Source organism: Saccopteryx bilineata, chromosome 3 (assembly GCF_036850765.1).
Source record: "Saccopteryx bilineata isolate mSacBil1 chromosome 3, mSacBil1_pri_phased_curated, whole genome shotgun sequence".
NCBI classification, from domain to species: domain Eukaryota; kingdom Metazoa; phylum Chordata; class Mammalia; order Chiroptera; family Emballonuridae; genus Saccopteryx; species Saccopteryx bilineata.
In genome coordinates this window covers 117,166,361-117,188,645 of record NC_089492.1, presented here as the reverse complement: position 1 = coordinate 117,188,645, position 22,285 = coordinate 117,166,361, and the positions used below count along the sequence as shown (strand labels likewise).

The following is a 22,285-nucleotide window of genomic DNA, read 5'->3' as shown; positions in this document are numbered from 1 at the left end:
AGATGTTTTAAAAACTTGCTAAACAACGCAGTTATTCTCACCTAATTGGCCCATCGCAACTTCTGTAGTGTTTCACATCATTCAGTTGGTGTTAATTTGAAATAAGTGTCAGTCAAAACTGTTGTAAAAGCTCGTTGATTTAATAAATATACATATATATATATTGTATAGATATAATTGGTAAGTATTTGATTTTATTTTTATCAATATTAAACTCTTTATTAAGTACTTCTTGCATCGGGGCTAGAAAGCACTAATATTTTATAAATATTATTGGGGCTATAATAGTGCATGCACGACAATTTTAATTTTAGAAGCATAACTTTCCAGAAAATTTTGTCAAGTGGAAAAATATAGATACTTTTTGATTTATGGTGGTACTGTAGTAAATGTGTTATATACATTTAAATAAATATGAATTTTTAGTATACGTTTACTCTATGTCACATTGAATATATTTTAACACATATTTTAATAGCATTTCTTAAAACGGTTCTTGAAAAAGATGACAAAGATGTAAAAGCTATGCCACTCAATAACAATTCTGTTAGCAGAAGAATAGACGAAATGAGTGAGAATATTGAAAAACAACTTATTGAAAAGCTGAAAACAAGAAAATTCTCCTTGCAAATGGATGAATCAACTTTGAGAGACAGTATTGATAACTTATGTAAGATATATTGATAAAGGACATTTTGCTGAAGAAATGTTGTTCTGTAAAAGATTAGAAAGCACCACTACCTCCGAAGATATATATAATAAGCTAAAAAACTACTTAGATGTCAATGATATACCAATGAAAAATATAACATCTTGTGCTGCAGATGGTGCTCCCAATATGATGGACAAGAAAAATAGCTGCTTAAAATTGATGAAAGATGCGAATCCAGAAATGATTCTTGTGCATTGTGCTATTCATAGGGAAAACTTGGTAGCTAAAAACATCTCGCCTGTTCTGAATGAAGTATTACATACAGTAAGAAAGTGTGTTAATGCTATTAAAGCTAATGCCAAATGTGAGCGTCTTTTCAAGCTATTTTGTGAAGAACAAAATGAAGACCATGTGAGACTTTTACTTCATACGGAAGTAAGATGGCTATCTAAAGGAAACTGTTTGAAAAGATTTATGGAACTGTTTGATACTCTTAGTGATTTTTTAAGCGACAAACCTGAAATGAAGTATCTGTTAACAATAGATGGTAAAGCATTTGTGAGTTATTTAGCCAATATCTTTGAAAAACTAAATATATTAAATAAGCAACTTCAAGGAACAAATAAAACTCTTGTCGATGCAAAAGCAAAGATATTTGGTTTCATTACCAATATTGAGTTCTGTCAGAAACATATTAACAACAAAAACTTTAAACAGTTTCATTGGCTCCAAAAATGTGAAGTAACTGATACCGCTTTACTTGTTATTGTCAATCATTTGAATATTCTATCGGCTGATTTAAAAGAAAGATTTTCTGATTTAAAACAAATTGATTGCCCAACATGGATGATGCAGCCAATGTTAGTGGATTTGTCTGATATATCAAATATGCAGTATCAAGAAGAACTCGCAGAATTGCAAAATGATGAGTCAGTTAAAGCTTTATTTAATATCAAAGGAGCGATGGCATGGCTTTGTGAGGAAAGAGAAATCAAATACCCAATTCAACCAAATGTGCAAGAAAACTATTGCTACCGTTTCCATCTTCATTTTTAGCTGAATGTGGATTTAGTGCTGTAAATGATTTACTGGTAAAAAAAAGAAATCGGCTGGATATAACACAACGTGGAGACTTGAGACTAAAGCTAACCAAATTGGAACCTAATGTAAAATCTCTGTGCAGCAAGCATCAAGCGCAAGGATCACACTAAATTAAAATAATAAATTAATATAGAAAAATCTGTATTAAAATTATTTGGAATTTAAATTTCTGTTTTTCATTATATGTTTTGAAATTTTACTTACTGTGTTTTGTTAACAATTTCATAGTGATTTCTTCCTAGAACCTATCATTTATGTTTATTAAGTGAACAAATCAATTTTTTAATGTTAAAAATTATGTATGTTACATAGGGGGGGACATAAAAATTTTAGAAAGGTTAAGGTGGGGCATGGCACAAAAAAGGTTGGGAAACACTGGAAGCATAGCCCCACAGGGGGCTTGCCAGGTGGATCCTGGACAGGACGCATGTGGGAGTCTGTCTTTCTGCCTCCCTGCTTCTCACTTAAGAAAATAAAAATAAAGAAATGAATCACAAGTTGACCCTTAATATCTTTTTTGTTAGAAGTAGCCATATGAATAGCCATAGACTGATCTGAAGTCTTAATTATATGAATGATGTGGGCTTGTTAGTTTATTAAGTGACACTGCAGTGTCATCAGCAGAGTAGAGCAGTTTTAATAATACCATACCGTGTTTTTATTTCCTTTTACCTCAGTTCCTTTCTATCACAATTTTAGGTTATAAACTAAAAGCTAGAAATCATAACTGGGACTTCCCAAAACCTATTTATTGGCTCATAAGTAGATTTTGGGGGAATGTCAGATTTTTATCAGACATTTATATGATATTAAGTTGATGAGCATTTCAGAACATTGATACTTTAGGATTTAATATTTCTTCTTCAGCAGTAAAGAAAAGTACAGCTTTTACATTGATTTCCCATAAGCCTCATTATCAGGAAGAGAATAGCTGCAAACATTTTTAGTTTGGATGAGATGATTGCAATACGCAGTTTTGTAATTTCTGAACTATAAACAGTCCTCTCAATTCCACCTTTCTGTCTTTTGATGTATAAGTTCTGGAATCTGGCAATTATAACTCAGAAGAACTCATTAGTGTGCTTTTGCTTTTGAAACTGTATAAACTGTCCTACATACCATAAAAAAAGCAGTTTCTTGAATTTACTAGTGAATCTTTGTCTGCTTTGTCTCTGCTTTTTAATGTGTAAAATGGAGCGTGGGACATAGTAGGCACTTAGTAAATATTTGTTTTATAATTGCATAAACTCTTGCCTTTAGTAGAAAAATTGAAGTTTTTCATGTCAGTGAACTAATTTTTATGTTGTTCAGAAAGCAGAGTCTGTCGCTGGGAAGAAATGACATAGTTCAGCTAAAAGAAGCCTACAAATGGATAACTCACCCCCTGTTTTCAGAGGCACTGGGTGTTCCCATTGACGGAAAGGTATTGGGTCATCAGCGTTGTTAATTTTGTTCTCTGGTTTTACTAGTCTTACTTCACTGTATGATAGAGTTTTGCTTAACCAAAAGAATCTTCTATTTAAATAATCCAATGAAGAATTTTTAAGCCTTTCAAATGTCTTAAACTGAGGTTGACATTTTTCTTTCTTTTTTTCAATTATTGATTGATTGATTTTAGAGAGACTGAGAGAGAGGGAGGGAGAGAGGGAGAGAAGTATTCTTTTGTTCCACTTTCTTGTCATTCATTGGTTGCTTCCCATACCAGGATCAAACCTGCAAGCTTGTCATTTTGGTATAACACTCTACCCAATGCAGCTAACTGGCCAGGACTCTGTTTTTAAAGACTTCTTTGTGATCTAGGACACTTATAACAGGTGTAGTGTACCTTAATTGGCTTTAAAAGGTTAGACATGAATCTAAGCCTTTAATATACTTATATTTTCATTGTAGAGAGAGATTTACTAATACAAAGCAAGACATAAATAACTGAGCAAGCGTAGAGTCAACTCTAGACTAAATTTTGTTATTTGTGACTAATCTTGTTTTCAAATATGGAGACAGAATCTACTCAACTTCACTGATCATGAACTCAGTCTGCCCTATCTTGTTAGTTGCTCAAGTCCCTCTGTTTAATTTTAGACAGATTGCCTTTGAAACTGGAATAATCAGCCATTTCCCCAATTCCAGAGCACACCTTACCTTAGTCTCTGGAATGGATTGAATTTTAGGGAAGAGCTCAACAAGTTTCCTAATGTAGAAACAGTACATATTCTCAGCTCATCTTAAATTAGATTTTAATAGTATGGCCTCATTTTGCTTGAAGGAAATTCCCTTAATATCAGACACATGCCTATTTAAGTAAAATCATAAAACCATTTTTCAAAGCTAAAGAGTTAATTTTTTTTTTTTACTATTTTGAATTAGTTGTTTCCCTCAGTTAGTAAGAATAAACTCTTGTCATTTAATACAAGAGAACAGAAAATAAAACCACCACAGATAGTATGAAGAGGAAATGAGGTAATGAAAGTACTTTGGAAATTAGAGAAGTCATCGATGCAAAATATTTTTACCTCAAAATTTACAAATGATTTGTTACATGTTGAATCAGAACAGAATATAGGAAACAGAAGATGTAATAATGTTCTAATAGACTCAGAAGGATTGAAGTTTTCTTGAGTAAAAAGAATGTGTTGTAATTTTAGTTTTATTTTGTAGATTAGAATAGAGAGCAAAAAAGCCACTATTCACTACTGATTCTAGAGTACTAGCTAACAGGTTTGCCGACAATCCAATGAAATCAGTAAACATAGAATTCAATAAAAAAGATAAGATTATCATGTGGTATGACATTCATATCCTTTCTCAGTATAGTATTTCATATATTCTCCATGTAGATCAGTGTACACAGAGTGTGAAATTGTGCTTTTTTTTAAATACAAAGATGTTTATTTTAGCATTTTTTAATAATAGAAAACTTACAACTAAAATGTCCAACAGTCCTTAAAGTTGAAAAGATGTCCATGACACATAATATTAATTGAATAAAGTGATTATCCAAATGTATGTTTAATATCCCAAGAAGTATATACAGTACATTTATGTTTATATTCATAAAAATGGCTTGAAGGAGACACACCAGACTGTTACTAGTTCTGCCTCAGTAGAGTGGAGTTGAAAACCCACCCTGTGTTTGACTTCTTTTATAACTTATATGTATTGCTTTTGTAATATGACCAAAAAAAAAAAATAAGATCTCTCTTTTAAAACTCAAATTTATTGGCCCTGGCCGGTTAGCTCAGTGGTAGAGCGTCGGCCTGGTGTGCAGAAGTCCCGGGTTCGATTCCCGGCCAGGGCACACAGGAGAAGCGCCCATCTGCTTCTCCACCCCTCCCCCTCTCCTTCCTCTGTCTCTCTCTTCCCCTCCTACAGCCTAGGCTCCATTGGAGCAAAGATGGCCCGGGCGCTGGGGATGGCTCCTTAGCCTCTGCCCCAGGCGCTAGAGTGGCTCTGGTCGTGACAGAGCGATGCCCCGGAGGGGCAAAGCATTGCCCCCTGGTGGGCAGAGCATTGCCCCTGGTGGGCGTGCCGGGTGGATCCCAGTCCGGCGCATGCGGGAGTCTGTCTGACTGTCTTTCCCCATTTCCAGCTTCAGAAAAATACAAAAAAAAACAAAAAAAAACCCCTCAAATTTATTAAGTTTGGGCATTCTTTAAAAGTCTCCTACAGAGTTTTTACGTGTGTGAGTAAAATGCTTTTCGTTTTGCTAGTAATTCTAATCATAGTATTGACTGAAACAACTCTTCATTTCTTTCTGTTATCTCTTTCCAGTTCCCTTAATCTTCATTCATCTTCACACCTAACTTATATACACATAAAAAAATCATACAAATTTATTTAAAAAAATTTTAACTTGATTTTTGGTAGGATCACTAGTGATTAAACTTTGGGAGTTAAAAAAAAAAGATCATTTCCTTTACAGCTGCTCTGTGAACAAACCCATTTGAAAAGAGTAGTATTTCCCGTTTTCCTTGTCACTCTTTCTGAGCCAACCTTTGAGAGTTTAATTTGTTTCCATTCATAAGTTGTTAGCTGTTGGTTTCCTTTTGCTCATTTTTAAACTGTCTTTTTAATTTTTAGAGCTTGTTTGAAGTGAGTGTGGTCTTTGCTCACCCAGAAACAGTTGAGGATTGCCACTTCCTGTAAGTTGCCTTGTAAACAGTGTCGATTGTGTAACATTGTTAATGCTTTTTGTTTTTCATGAAAATAGTATTGCTCCTCCTTCTAATAAGTTTATCAGAACTTGTCTTGTCTTAGTAGGTTTAAAATGTGCTCTTTAACATAAGGGACTAGGCAAACCAATGCTTGTAGGGATTTATTTTGTGTGCTCCTTATATCCTGAGTTTTAACAGCCGTGTTATATAAAATATATTTGAATTATATCCACCTCAAAATAAACTCATTAACCTTTTATATTAACTTGAATTTTAGACGTGCAATTTGCCCAGATTGTTTCAAGCCAGCCAAAAATAAGCAGGTAAGAGTTCTTGGTTCTTATTCTTTAATGAGTTGTGTCTGAGCTGAATATTCAAATTAACAACAAAAAAGGTATGCATTAGTAATATGACAATCTATTTTACTATGAATTAGTCTTGAAATATTTTCATTTGCTACATTTATTTTTATTTTTTTCAACTCTTAACACCTTTGCCTGTGGCTTGAAAGCCACAACATACAGTTATTCTCACGTTTGTGTTACTGTCTGGATCGTTCCCCTGATGATGAATTTAGAACTGGGTTTTCAATGATGTTTCTGTTACCCATTTGGGAAAATTTGACTTTTAGATTTTAATTCCCAAAATTACATCATCTGGGAAAATCTGTGGTAAATTCAACAGCATTCCAATTTGTCTAATATCCATTTTCTAGCAATTTGTGTTCTAAAAAAATATAATCCAAAGTAAATAATTTTATTTAAGAAAATCCTGAATTAATAAAACCTGTTTCAAGCTACATTTGCAAAAAGGGCATATAATTCAAAGCCCCCTTTACTGTCTGATGTGAACTGGTCTTCATGTTAATGAGCAAATTAGTTGGCATTTACTTTTAGCTTCTATTATGCCAGGATAGAATGGCATGGCATGAAACTGGCAAGCTTTCGTGTCCCAGTTACTGGGCTGGTTTTATGCAGACTCAGGCATTCCTAAATTACATCCATTTTGCTGTTCTGGTTGTTAAAAAGACTGTAAGTTTATTGTCAGGCATAACTTCATTTGATCTTCCTCTTGCTTTGACTGATGACTAGGCCTTTTAGAACTGGGTGGGGCTGGGGGGTGTAACATGTGCTGAATACCCTGTGCAGAAATAATTAGAAATGCAGACCAAGTCTAAAGCAATGTTTTCCTACTTTTCTCATATCACGGCATACCTGGAACATTACCATGTTTGCTCAGCACTGTGAGGTTAATAGATAAAATTGCTCTAAGTTGGAAGCTGTAGACCTGGGGGCTCCTGTGCTCTCAGGCCCTGGGCCTCAGCCCTTATGATCTATAGCAGGGGTAGTCAACCTTTTTATACCTACTGCCCACTTTTGTATCTCTGTCAGTAGTAAAATTTACTAACAGCCCACCGGTTCCACAGTAATGGTGATTTATAAAGTAGGGAAGTAACTTTACTTTATAAAATTTATAAAGCAGAGTTACAGCAAGTTAAAGCATATAATAATAATTACTTACCAAGTACTTTATGTCAGATTTTCGCTAAGTTTGGCAGAATAAATCTTTATAAAACAACTTACTATAGTTAAATCTATCTTTTTATTTATACTTTGGTTGCTCTGCTACCGCCCACCATGAAAGCTGAATGCCCACTAGTGGGCGGTAGGGACCAGGTCGACTACCACTGATCTATAGGGATTGATATCTTGGCACAACTGAAGCTCACTGCTTTGCTATACCAGTTGGGAAGCTCTGTCCTAATGACCTGTAAGCCTTATTTATATCAAAGGTCTAGGTTTATTTTTGTTACCTTTGAGGAAATATACAAATACCAGCATCAAATAATAGGATAAAGGAAAGTTTGTAAAAGCATTATAGACACCACACCATTTGGCCAGTAGGTAATGTATAGTCTTAACTTTAGTTTTCCTGCCTTATGGCTGGGAGTAAATTGAATGACCTTTTGAGGTTATTTCAGGGCTAAAATTTCCTGTATGAACAAACAGGCACTTAATTTCCAGGTCTAACCCTATTATACGTTGGGGTTCCCCAGAATGTGGTTTAGAAAATTATTGTTTTGATGGTAAACTGTTGAGAAGTCTACATTGTACCCCTTTTCAGTCAAGTGTAATTTCTCATAACAAAAGAAATTATTGTGATTTATCATAGTAAATCATATATTATGCACTGATTAGTTCTAGTATGCCTACCATGTGATTTGGCTTTTCTTATTTTAAAAAGCCTTAAGTGAGACATTTGTTGTATATGCCCTTCTGTTCAGCATAGTGAATTTGTTTACTTCATGGCTGGAGAGTAATGTTGAGTTGCTAGATGCCGGGGCAGGCTGCTTGGCTCTGTTTTATCCCTTACCCTGTACGCCAGCTCCTAAATTACATACTGTGGCCCCTGAAGTGATGCAGGGAAGAAAAGGTAGGTGAATAGACAAAAATTCCCTTTGAGGTCTGGGAAAAGATATTCCAAGCACATTTCCTGCAATGTCATCATGTATGTGTTTGGAGAATGCCACATTCTGAGGGGAGTGGTCTTCCTGGTACTATAGACAGACTAGCTGGAGCAAAGGGTTGTAGAAGTACACCAATTACAGAACTGACAGTATGAAAACTCACGTTTTACTTATTTTCTTGAAGCTATTAAATATTTCTCCCTTTTAAGTATTGTTTAAAATGGTATAATTTCTCCAACCATGTCCTGTGTTTTACCTCTATGTTTTCTTGTCTAGGTGACAAAATGTCTTTTCTTTCCATTTTACCCTATCTAGTCAGTATTCACCAGAATGGCAGTTATGAAAGCTCTGAATAAGATAAAAGAAGAGGATTTCCGCAAGTAAGTAGAAATATAGAAACAAGGAAGCATCATGGAATTTTAAAATAAAGGGGATGTTAATGGTGATCTGAATTATCGTATCTGTCTCTCAGACAAGACCGGATGTATTTCAGGGACCGGGATTGTGCCTCGGTCATCATTATATCCCCATTCCTGACTCAGTGGCAGGCGTGCAGTCGTGTTCAATAAATGTTTGCCAAATAAATTTGAACTTATGAATTAAGTCCATCTGCCTTACCTTTTAGAGGAAGTTGACTTGCATAAGATTTCAACTGGGTAACAGAGAGTAGTGAGTATGGCACCAGGTTTCCTGACTCTCTGATCCAAATCCTGCATTTCGTGCTATCGTCCTTCTCCAGAAGACAGAGAGAAAGGCTCAGGAGTCTCCTCGCTTGTCAAAATAGGCTGAAATAGAATATGCCACATATTTTAATTCTCAGTGAATAAAATATTATTTAATAAAAATCAGTAAAGTATTTATTTTATTTAATAAAATATTGTCATTGCTATCCTTCTAGAATATCTGTGAATAAATTTCAAACAGTGAAGTTAGGAGGGCCTGACCTGTGGTGGCGCAGTGGATAAAGTATCAACCTGGAACGCTCAGGTCATAGGTTCGAAACCCTGGCCTCACCTGTTCAAGGCACATATGGGAGTTGATGCTTCCTGCTCCTCCTCCCTTCTTTCTCTCTGTCTCTCATTTTCTCTCTCTCTCTCTCTGAAATGAATAAATAAAGTCTTAAAAATATTTTTAAAAAAAGAAGTTAGGAGGAAGGTTTTGTATATTTTACTGACTAAAAATGAAAATATTTTCATTAAATTTTAGAAAATAAAGACAGTTACTCTCTACAGGGAATAATTCCTGAGTTCCCACATGATTTTTTTGTTGAGACATTTTGGGAAACTGCATGAAATTTTCAAGCTAAGCATCTTGCATTTAGACCACATCTAGTCATGTACGGGTCTGCCCAGTCCACGCTGTGGCAGTGCCCGGATGGTGGACAGAGAATAAAGCCATACATTGCTCTTCCCTCTGTTCTCAGCTGAAGTTTCTTAGCTACAAGGGCAGACTCTGCCACATGCCACTTTCTCTGGCTCTTTGGTCTGATTCCCAAGGTTACTGTTGGAATGAGAAGGAAAATAAACAGAAAAATGGTGGCACTTAAGTGACCTTTCTCACTGCACACCAGCTTTCCCCAAACGATTGAGGTGTTTTGTAAGCCAAGCAGCAAGTGTTCATGGGTAGCAAAATGGCTTCTACTTCATAAATGTGAATTTTTCTCCCAAATCCTAAGGCCAATGAAAATTATCATCTGGAAACATGAGACCTCCTGGACATGAAAGGTAGCAGTAAATCAGGGCTCTGATTTACTTAGTGACACTCTTATGTATTAAAAGTGTTACTCTAGTCTAGAAGCCTAAAAGATTCTTATTGTTCCTAAACTTAAAGTTAGGGAAAGGCTTAATCCTTGAGAGTTTCAGGCTGTGTGTGTCTCAGACAATGCTGATTCATGGTAGTCATGTGTTTCAATATCATGTCTGGAATATATAGTAGCTGTATAATTTATTTTGTTTTGCAGGCAATTTCCTTGTCCTCCAAACTCACCAAAGAATGTATGCACTGTTCTTGAAACTGAATGTACTCATGGTGCTGTTTTTGTGGCTGGTAAATATTTTAGTTTAGAATATACTTACACTGTCAGCTTACTCTCCTTTCTGAAAAACTCAACTGATTTCTCTCTTTCCTTCTTATTGTTGTTGTTAGGTTCTGATTAGTTAACTCTTTGAGAACTAGAACTGATAACCAAGCTTATTTTAGGTTGTATAGACATTCTTAAAGTCACTTGGAGGTGAGTTATTTAAAATGCCACACCAAAGGGAAATGGCACTTCCCAGATTTTAATAGTTACCATGAGAGAGGGCCAAGTGGGAATATGGGTAGATGTTGAGACCAGATGGGTCAGGAGAAACAGAGTGGAGAGGATTTTTTGTTTTACAACATGAAAGCAAACTTGAAAAAAAAATTTTATTATCTGGAAAATGAATAAACACTTGACTTCTGCTTAAAAAAAAATTGTTGCATTGACTTTCCCAAGGAGTAATCTAGTGGACAGTTTTTGTTTTGAAAGCTACAGCTGTTTTATAGTAATTGTTGAAATGAAATTGATCTTTAGTTTTGACTGTTGAATGAGATAAGGTAATGAAAGCTATCAGCCTTAGGATAGCTTTATTCAGAAAGCAATGAGTCATATTCTATTAGGGTTTTTTTTTTTTTTAATTACAAAAACTTCAAAATTTCCTGTATTTGAATTCTTTGGAATATATTATCACTAATGACTATTACATTGAAAGTATTATTTATCAGTTGTAAAAACAGTAGTCTCTCTTTAAAAAAAAAAGATTCTTGGTATTTCTGTAATATAATTTGTTCAGTCAACCAGTCAGATTAATAAATATATTGAGCATTCCTTTAGAACAAATTTAATGATTCATATCACATCTTTAGCCACTCGTCTATTGTTTTCTTAAGTATTTATATTATCATTTAATTATCTATATGTCTTTCTGCTGGCTCCCCAAATGAGATTATAAGTTAGTTGAATGCTAAGCCTTATTTTATATCATAGGATATTGGCACTCAGTAAATAGTGTTGTTGCTCTTTTTATCCCATTGTGTTAATCACACCAGTCCATCTAGCCTACCTTGTATTTATTTCCCTGGCAGGGAGATACAATAAATACTCTAGGAATCTACCACAAACTCCTTGGATAATTGATGGAGAGAGGAAGCTGGAATCTTCAGTGGAAGAATTGATTTCAGATCATCTTTTGACAGTATTCAAAGCAGAGAGTAAGTGTTACATTATTCATATTTTCAACACATTGTCACTCATGAATAGATTTCTTAGAGGTGGCAGGGAAGATTTTTATATTTTGTAAATTCCCACCAAGTCTGGGGTGACAATGGCCTTGGCCTGGTAGCTTCCCGTGAGCAAGGATTGTCATGTTCTGAGCTTCTCTGACCAGGGCTGGATTGGAGCCAAGGTGCCCAAGGATTCCTTTCCCCTTTCAAAATGATTGCTCTTTCCTGGGCAAATTCAAAACAATAAAACCTACTTTAAATGAATGCACTTCAGCTCTGACCGTGAGACACCTCAGCCTAGACCTCTTATGGGAAGTATGAAGAAATCGAAATACGGCTTGCTCATTCTGTGCCTGGCAAATGCCTGGCTTCCATCATAACCACTAATATGTCCTGGGATAAAGGTGAAGCCCAGGGAAAAGAAGCCAACAGCTACCATTTTACAAAGACTTAATGGGAGTTGTGTTGTATTTTAATTTCCTTGGCATTAACAAGCCCAGGTTTGTGGGATGAGTCAGATCCTGTCAGGTTTATGTTTTCTTTGTCTCAATAGCCCTGGTAGGTCAAAGGCAGCATAAAGTCTCATGATTTCACATAGGTTTAGACTAGAGGAAAGGCGCTAAGATTTCAACCACAGGAAATCATGTTTTGTGTCAGGAAAAACTGTAGGCAGTAAGTAAGTACATCAGTCTTGAAGTGGGTTTCCTAGAATAATTAGGACACCTTTTTGAGGGAATCAACTAAACATCCATCCTTCTTTCTGAAAAACCTTAAGACAAACTTGCTTTAGGAATGGCAAGCAGATGACTGAGATGAAATATGGCTGTCCCTTCCAGCTCTCTGGCTTGTCAAGAGAAAAGAGAAACACTTCAAACTACATTCCTCTTATAATTTGTTGCCTGTCAGGTAGAGTGGCCCCCTTTTTCAGGGACTTTAGAATTGTTTACTGAATGAAGAATAGAGTAACCTAGCAACCTAGTATTTTCCAAAATCTTAGCGGTAAAGACTCTGGGCCATTGCCATGAGCTTTCATCTATTGACTCTAATATGTACACACTGGTTATAGGCATATCCAAGTTATGAAGAAGTGAAAAGAAAGCTTTGGCTTTGGCACAAACTTTTTTTTCAAACTTTTTTGGGGGGCTACTTTACTACCTTTCTGTAAGAAGATTCAAGAAACTTTCAGTTCTGATTATTTGGGTCCCAAGGAAGCCCCCACTGTGAACAGGGCTGCTGGGGGCTCTGATACAGCTGCGTGTTTCACCCTTGCAGTCTTTCATGAAGGGAGTTCATTGTCATTTTCCATTTGAGGGCGGAAAATTGTCCCCAAACTGAAAAGAAATAAAACTGTGTGTTTAGCACATATAGTTGAGTGCTGAGGAAATTTGAGAGCCATTTAAGAAAAAGCAGACCTCTGGGCCTCTATGCACATTGGCTTCTTGTAAAACCTTGGGTAAAAACAAGGGTAAAACCTTGTTTGAAATGCTTGATTAATAGCATCAATTGGCTAAACCCATGCTTTTTATCAGATGAGTTACTTGTTATTTCTTTTGTTCACATCTTACAACTCAGGGAAGATGGTTCTGACTAGTGTACCCCTAACTTTTATAGCTCTATAAAAATAAACCAATGTTGCATGCAGAAGCTAGCTACTTACAGAAAGGTTCCTTCCCCGAAATGAGAGATGCACACTTGTTTCTCAACCACTGCATATTGGCACATCATATTATGTACTTGCTAATGGCCTAGTTAATGAGTAATAAACTTTGACACATTCTCAAAATCAGTGTGTCTTAAGAAAGTTTCCCCCTTATACATGTATTACATCACTCATTGAATAATATTTGCCATGTTGGTTCCCTCCTGAAAACTGGTCAATGACTAGCCACAGGATAAAGCCTGACCCACTTACCATGATATTCTAAGCAGGGGTAGGAAACCTTTTTGGCTGAGAGAGCCATGAATGCCACATATTTTAAAATATAATTCCATGAGAGCCATACAATATGTTTAACACTAAATACAAGCAAATGTGTGCATTTTATGTAAGACCAACACTTTTAAAGTACAATAAATCTCTGAATTATTTTTAATAACATTATGCTGTTGCTAACCAATGATGAGTAAAGTACTTCTTACCATTAATGCGACTTCTAGTGCTGCATGGTTTTGCTGATGGTTTTGTAGTCTGGTTGATACGTGGTGAGGTTAAACTTCATGCAGGCGTTGAGACTTCCATCCATTAAACGTGATTGTAGGTTGGTCTTAACATTCTTTAGATGTGAGAAAGACTGCTCACATACATATGCAGAGCCAAACATTGTCAATACAGCAATGCTCACATGCCGCAGTGTGTGGTATGTGACGGGAAGTGCATTCCAAGTTTTGACAATCAGCTGGTCTGCGGGTTGAAGTTATTTCATTTCTCCCTACCTGTGTTTGCTCACCAACTCCGCTTGCTGTTGTGCAAGTCTTTCCAAATCTTCATTCAGTGACTTGAACTTATTCACCCACATGTCTGAGGCCTTCAGGTCAGCAGCTTGTAGCTCAAAATCTCTGACAGAGACACTGGGGGTGTAACTCAGGTCGGTGCTGTCCACTGCACACTCGTGTGGATGGGTGATGAACTTAAAAAGGTGAGAGTGCTCATGGAACTCTCCAAAGCGCACTTTGAATGATTGCAGGAGATTAGATGTAAAGCCCGCTAGCTGCTGGAGATCAAGATGTTGAGCAGGGTCACTTGCTGTGCATGCATCTTTAACCTTTCTCTGTTTTTCAAAGTGTAGTAAACGACCTGTTTCAATGTCAGCGATGAAGAGTTCAGCTTGTTTTCAAATGCAAACACTGCTTGTTGAAAGGATAAGACTGTATTTCCAAAGCCTTGCATTTTCACATTGAGCTGGTTCAGATGTTCAGTCATGTCCACGAGATAGTAGAACTTCAGGAGCCACTCATTGTTAGCTAACTCAGGATGCTCAATGTTTTTCATTTCAAGAAAAGTCCGGGCCCTAGCCAGTTGGCTTAGTGGTAGAGTGTCAGCCTGGCGTGCAGGAGTCCCGTGTTCGATTCCTGGCCAGGGCACACAGGAGAAGCACCCATCTGCTTCTCCACCCCTCCCTCTCTCCTTCCTCTCTGTCTCTCTCTTCCCCTCCCACAGCCAAGGCTCCATTGGAGCAAAGATGGCCCGGGCGCTGAGGATGGCTCTGTGGCTTCTGCCTCAGGTGCTAGAATGGCTCTGGTCGTGGTAGAGCGACGCCCCAGATGAGCAGAGCATCGCCCCCTGGTGGGCATGCCGAGTGGATCCCGGTCAGGCGCATGTGGGAGTCTGTCTGACTGCCTCCCTGTTTCCAACTTTAGAAAATACAAAAAAAAAAAAAAAAAAGAAAAGTCCGGATTTTGCTTAGACAAGCCGCGAAACGGCTGAGCACCTTCCCTCTTGACAACCAATGTACATTGCTGTGCAAAAGCAGACCAGGATAATTATTCCCAACTTCATCCAGCAGTGTTTTAAACTGGCGATCATTTAAAACTCGGGCAACAATAAAGTTGACCACCAAATGACCAGCGACATCACCTCACCAAGCTGCTCGCCACACATCTGAGCACAAAGCGCCTCCTAATGTAGGATGCAGTGAAAACTTAGGATGGGTCTCTTTTCATGTTCACGAGGAAGCACTACGAATCCTCTGTTTTTCCCCACCATGCACGGAGCACCATCAGTACACACCAAAATAAGTTTATCCATTGGTAGATTTTTTTCTTTAGCGAACTCAGTGAAAGACTTGAATAAATCCTCCCCTCTTGTCTCTTTCATAGGCAAAACAGCAAGACTTTCTTCACGTAGTGTGTCACTGACAGCATACCTTGCATTCATGCTGAACTGGGATAAATGGCTTACGTCTGTTGACTCATCCAAAGCGAGAGAAAAGAATGGTGCTGCATTTATGTCCTTCACTTGTGTTGCCTCAATTTGATTTGCCATCATGATGGTACGATCATGAACAGTTCTTGCCAACAGAGGCATATCTTTTATTTGTTTGATTATCTTGTCTTTATCTGAAAAGTCGTTAAAAAGTTCATTGGCAACATCAAGCATGAATGTTTTGTTATACTCCCCATCTGTGAATGGCTTTCTGTTTCTCACAATTGCTAAAGCACCAGCAAAGCTAGCCAAATTCCAGTCACCTTGTTGGGTCCAAACACAGAGTTGCTGCTGACTAGCTTGCACTCTGCACAGTAGCTCTTGACATGCTTTCTTCCTGCTGTCCCCTGCTGGATATTTTGATGCAAATATAGTATGGCATGTGTCGGAGTGCTGCTTTATATTTGACCGTTTCATTGATGCAGTTTTATCATTGCATATTAGACACACTGCAGAACCTGCTCTCTCCACAAAGGCGAATTCCTCTGTCCACTCCTGCTGAAAAGTATGATACTCCTCATCTTTTTTTCTTTTAGTCATCTTCTTCATCAAAAGGGTTTCTGCAATTAGCTAGCTGACTATTTGATTAAAAGGTGGGAAGTTTACTTCCTGACCTCACAACGACCCGTGTACATTAAGCATCATCAAAAAAAATTTGGTGTTGTCCTGGAGGACAGCTGTGATTGGCTCCAGCCACCCGCAACCTGAACATGAGCAGAGGTAATGAATGGATTGTAATACATGAGAATGTTTTATATTTTCAACATTATTTTTTATTAAAGATTTGTCTGCGAGCCAGATGCAGCCATCAAAAGAGCCACATCTGGCTCATGAACCATAGGTTCCCGACCCCTGCTCTGAGGCATTCATTGTCTGTTCTCTGCCCACCTTTCAGTCCTGTCACCCGCCCCGGGTCTGAGGGCCACTGCAGGCTAGTTGAACCACTTGTATAGTTCCTGATCATTCTTACGCTTGGTTTTGTGTTTTTGAACCGTCTCTTCCTTTGACAGAAGGCAGAAAGATTCACAGGAAACACGTAAACACATGTTTCCTAATATGGCAGTGGCTCCTTTGTCCCTTTTCCCCTTTTTGTTGGCTGTTATTCATAATTGTATGTGAATAAAGTTTTGAAGCTTGCTAACAAAAGTATTTCTCAATGTACAGTCCAAATCTGTACATTTATTTTTTCCCTAAAAGATAAAGTAAATACCCCTTCTCCCTTTGTCAGGATAAACTATAATGTTTCTCTGGACTTTTCGAGCCTAGCTTACTGCCCCACTTTCTCGTTGATGGACTGGAATTTGTGGGAAGCTTTATGGGCTAATTTATTATGTATTTGAGATTCCTGGTATGATTTAGCAGTGACTGGTAGGCCTATCTCTGTGTCCTGTTCATTTCCTACACTCCCACCTGTCGCAGGTCATGGCTGAGTCACTGTGGGTTCCTATTTCCTTACATTATCACTGGTTTGGAGATAGAGGTGAACATGTATAAGACCAATCATAGCCCCATGGAGTCAGTATTTTTTATCTTCTCAGATGCCGTTTTGAACTCTCCATTTAGCTCTCCATCCCTAGTTAGTGCTACTCTTGAGTGTGTTTACTGTGACTGAAAGCTACTAATTGTTGCTGAGGGTTTAGTAACAGCTTGATGATGGAGTGTAAACATGGAATGGAGGGTTCTTTGGGACTTACTGGTCCATAGAATCCTACTCTCTGCCTGGTCTAGATTGTCCACCGGAGCAGAGCCTGACCTTGTGCCCCTCATAGCTGCCCACTTGGCCAGTCCTCAGGAGGAACACCACACAGGTTACCCAGATTTATGAGCCTAACGAGCAGCTGGAGTTCTAGACCTTCCTTGAATGTCTAGTGCTTATCCAGCCAGCCCTGGCTTGCTTCTCTCTGTGAGATACACAGCTTTGGGCCCTGTGGGGCAGAGGAGAACCCACTTTGCCAGGCAGTGTATAACACACTACAGCTCAGAGCCCGTGTTTCCAACAAGCATTGGCCCTGGCTTGCTAAAGTAATTTCTTCAAGACAAAAGAAGGGTGAAATCCTACTTTCTTCTCAGCTAAACATCCTAGAAAGGAGGGCTAATCTTGAGTGTGGTTTCATAGGAATGTTAAAGCCTTTTTGCCTTCCTTTTTCTAAATTTTTCATTTAGAATTTTTCCTGGGAGAAAATGCTTTCAAAATGGTATTCACCCTCCTTCCACCTTCCCCGCCCTCTTCCCAGCGGTCTTGTACTTCCTTCTCTGTGCCTTTGGAAGTGGCCGGACTACTGAGGAACAGACACAAACCTCATAGCTCATATTGCAGTTGTGCTCTGTGTGCAGGCCTGTTTCTGTACTTTTCCGGCCCTGGCTGCTGTATTATGGTCCATATTCCTACATAAAGAGCAAGCTCTGTGAGGATAAGAACTGTGTCCATCTTGTTTGCCTTTGTCTTCCCATCATCTAACACAGTGCCTTGCATATGCATCCTGTAGAGATTTGTTCCTGAATGAGTAAACCAGGGTATGAGCCTGAGGTCTAGCCTTCAAGCTCCATGTTCAGTCACCTTAAACCCTCCCACTCTAATGACTAACCAGGCTTCCAAAAACAACCCAGCCTTTCATAATTCTTGATCGAAGAAGACTGGCCTTGCTTTCCCTGTGGGCCTGAGTTGGCTTTCTTTGGGGCGGTACAGTATGGACAGTGGTTAAGAAACTTGGGAGCCAGATGGCCGGGTTTAGGCCCTGACCATACCATTTAGCAACAATGCGATCTTACATAAGGCACTGATCCTGTCTCTGTCTTACTTACCGTGTAAGGAAAGTGGAGGTAATGATAGTACCTATCTTACAGTGTTAACATATAGGAAGCATTTAGAATAATGCCTCTCATGCTAATGTTGGCTGTGGTGGCTGTGGTGAAGAAGATGAAATCATCAGTCAGTTCTGTATCTAAGAAAGTTGTCATGTGACATGCCCCCCCCCCCCACGCTTTATACCACTTCCCACTGCAATATTTGCAGCTTTTAGTCTATGGTTACCCATCTGTCTTAGAACGAATTCTAGTTTTACCATGGTTCCAGCTTAGGTTTGCTTATATAATTAATTTTATTTTAGAGTAAAAAATTTTCCCCCTCCTTTTCCTTTTGTAGAATTTAATTCTCATATAAATGTTGGCCCTGGCTGGTTTGCTCAGTGGTAGAGCATCGGCCCAGCATGTGGATGTCCTGGGTTCAGTTTCTGGTCAGAGCACACAGGAGAAGCAGCCATCTGCTCTTCACCCCTCCACCTCCACCTCTCTCTCTCTGTCTCTCTTCCTCTCCTGCAGCCATGGCTCCAATGGTTCGAGTGTATCAGCCCCAGGTGCTGAGGATGGCTCTGTGGAGCCTCTGCCTTAAGCGCTAAAAATGGCTCCCTTGCAAGCATGGCTTCAGATAGGCAGAACATTGATCCCAGACTGGGGTTGCTGGCTAGATCCCGGTTGGGGTGTATGTGGGAGTCTGTCTCTCTATCTCCTCTCCTCTCACTTGAAAAAGGAGAAAAAAGGGTGGGGGGAGGGAAGGGGCACAAAGAAAACCAGATAGAAGGTGACGAAAGACAATTTGACTTTGGGTGATGGGTATACAACATAATCAAATGTCAAAATAACCTGGAGATGTTTTCTCTGAACCTATGTACCCTGATTGATCTATGTCATCCCATTAAAATTAATAATAAAAAAGAAAGAAAAAGGAAAAAAATAATTCTCAGGTAAATGTTTTTGTTTTGTTTTTAGGAAAAGAAGAAAGTAGATGATAGGCTGTGGCTGGGGCAGGGGTGGTGGGCCTTCCTCTACATCATGCTCTGCTTTGGGCTTTTCCGTGGGATGGTAGCCTGGGATGAGGTCAACGTCTGGCCTTGACATTAGAAACACGTAGCTGTGCCATTTAATCTTGTGACCTTGAGAGAAGTACTTAACCTTTCAGAAGCTTGGTGTTTTGTTTTGTTTTATTTTTTACCTACCTCACCAGGTAGAATTAAATGAAATAATGAATGCAAAATTTTTAGCTCAGTGCCTGGCATATAGGAAATGTTCAGTAAATGGTGTTTATTATTATTATTGGTATTTTTAGGAGATATTGGAATTAGAGGTAGGATTATGACTATCTTTTGGGATTCTCCTGTAAACTGTTCAGGTCAAATTGGGTTTCCACCAAAGGATGTGAATGAAAGTCTTAGGACTATTATTTCTCTGATCTTTCCCCCCTTTATCTGCTTTCCAAAGGTTTTAATTTTTCATCCTCTGGAAGAGAAGATGTAGACGTGAGAACATTAGGAAATGGTAAGATGGCAACAGCATCACTCAGCTAGAACTAGCTTTCAGATTATCGCCCTTTCAGACAGCAGGCTTACTACGTCACTTCCTCAGAGCACAGCGGGCAGAGTCGGAGCTCCCCCAAGTGAGAGAGCTCTGTGGACTAGGGAGCTACTTTTATAAACGGTATTATTGTTGTTTTAACAGGAATCATTTCTTCAGAGGCCATTTTTATTGCATACCTATCGGTTCCAAGGGACTTTTATGTGCATTAATAAGGAGGTGCCTGATTTTTTCCAAAAGTTTGATTATTAATTGTTCCATTTAATAACATTTCGGTAGGACTAGTACAGTTTTTAACGTGCATATCTTCATTGAAAAAGTGATTCTGCCCTTTGAGCCTTCATTTCTCTCATTTTACATTGTTGCTTTACAAGAAAAATGAGAGAGTTAATCCTAAACCATTTGAGATTTATAATCCCTTCCCCTCATAGAATCGCAGCTTTTCTATTTCACTAGTGGATTAACTAGGAGGATGGATTTCAGCTTGGTATACCTGGACATCACTGCATGTGACAACATTATACTAGTGTAACCAATCAATTAGTGGTGGTTTAGATTTTATTCTGTAATTAACACAGGCTTGTTCATGGACCTTTGGGAAAGCAGTCACTTTCACATATTGCCTGTACTGGGGTTTAGCAGCCCCCAAAAGCCCCTTGATTCTTTCCACACATTCCTCCCTTCCCCAGATATAGCTAAACTGTCAGTCCTTTAGAGCTCAACTCGTTTTTTCACACCTCCTAACCCTCTTGCATTAGCCCGAATGTTAACTCCGTCAACACGTTTCTGTTTCATGGCGGGGTGTGTGCTGCCAGGAAGGCCCTTTGCAATTGAGCTGCTGAATCCTCATAGAGTACATTTCACTTCACAAGAAATTAAGGAACTTCAGCAGGTAAACCACTTCATGACATGGAAATCGTCATGTTTCTGCAACTCTGTAACTGACCTGGAGTTGCTAATTGTTTTTCTTTTTCTGCTACTACAGAAAATTAATAACTCGTCTAATAAAATCCAAGTCCGTGACCTGCAGCTTGTCACAAGGTAAGGGCAGGCTCACTTTAGATCATTTCAAAAGGGAAGTTTCAGTTGTAGATCGTATATCTGATGAGGGAATTGTATCCAGAATATATAAAGAATGCTTACAACTCAATATAAGAAAACAATCCAATTAATAATAGGGAGATGAGTAAGTGGACATTTCTTCAGAGGATATATGAATAAACCAATGAGTACATTTAAAAATGTTTAATTCATTAATTATTAGGGAAATGCAAATCAAAACCACCAGAGCCAACTTCATATTCAGTAGGATGGCTATAATAAAAAGATAGAAAATAACAAGTGTTGGCAAGAATGTGGAAACATTGGAACCCTTATACATTGATTGCTATGGGATTGTGAGAGCAGCCAGTTTTGCAATTTCTCCAAAGTGTAACATATGACCCAGCAATTCTACTTCTAGATATATACCCAGGAAAAGCGAAAATGTACATCCACACAGGAAACCAACATTCATGGTAGTGTTATTCATGATAGCAAAAAAATAAAAATAAAAAATAGAAACAACTCAAATGTCCATGGACAAATAAAATGTGGTATATCCCACCATACAATGGAATAGTATTCAGTAATAAAAAGGAATGAAATACTAATACATGCTACAACATGGATTAACCTCGAAAAACATTATGAAGTGAGGGAAGGCAGACACCAAACACCATATATTGTATGATTCTGTTTTATATGAAATGTTCAGAGTAGGGATCTCTGTAGACCTAGAATGTCAATTAATGGTTGCCAAGGGCTGGAGAAATGGGGACTGGGCAGTGGCTGCACATTGGTATGGAGTTTCTTTTCTGAGTGTGATGTAAGTATTCTAAAATTATATTATGGTGATAGGGGAACAACTCGGTCAACATACTAAAAATCACTGAATTATCCAGTTAAAACCAGGAGCAGAATTATATATATTCTAAACTATATCTGAATAAAGCTATTTTTAAAGAAAGGGGAGTTTGGGGCAAGGCTTGTGTGTATTTTATATATCCAGACAAACTTTGTTTTATTGTTTTTGTTTAGAGAGGCAATAGGACATATGAAAGAAGGTGAAGAAGAAAAGACCAAGACCTACAGTGCCTTAATATGGACAAATAAAGCAATACAGAAGAAAGACATTGAATTCCTAAATGACATAAAGGTAGTTAATTGCTGTAATTCCTTTTATTTTTTACCACCTATAAAAGCATCCTTTGTGTTTTAGTTTATTACCAGCAATTCGTAGATAGTATTGGGGACTGTGAGACCTGGTTTCTTTTTTTTTTTTTTTTTTTTTTTTTTTTTTTTTTTGCATTTTTCTGAAGCTAGAAACGGAGAGACAGTCAGACAGACTCCCGCATGCGCCC

At 38.1% G+C, this 22,285-nt stretch overlaps 1 protein-coding gene across 3 annotated transcripts in view; it reads left to right on the top strand.

Moving 5' to 3' along the window:
* Positions 1-22,285, top strand: part of PUS10 (pseudouridine synthase 10) — a 77,852-nt gene that overhangs the window by 43,539 nt on the left and 12,028 nt on the right. For all 3 annotated transcript variants that reach the window (XM_066267197.1, XM_066267198.1, XM_066267196.1), the window contains exons 6-15: positions 3,065-3,176; positions 5,831-5,892; positions 6,182-6,227; positions 8,687-8,751; positions 10,332-10,417; positions 11,477-11,602; positions 19,791-19,847; positions 20,699-20,775; positions 20,869-20,924; positions 21,963-22,080. In XM_066267197.1, the coding sequence (XP_066123294.1) occupies positions 3,065-3,176; positions 5,831-5,892; positions 6,182-6,227; positions 8,687-8,751; positions 10,332-10,417; positions 11,477-11,602; positions 19,791-19,847; positions 20,699-20,775; positions 20,869-20,924; positions 21,963-22,080 (805 nt within the window). The remainder of the gene's footprint in view (positions 1-3,064; positions 3,177-5,830; positions 5,893-6,181; positions 6,228-8,686; positions 8,752-10,331; positions 10,418-11,476; positions 11,603-19,790; positions 19,848-20,698; positions 20,776-20,868; positions 20,925-21,962; positions 22,081-22,285) is intronic.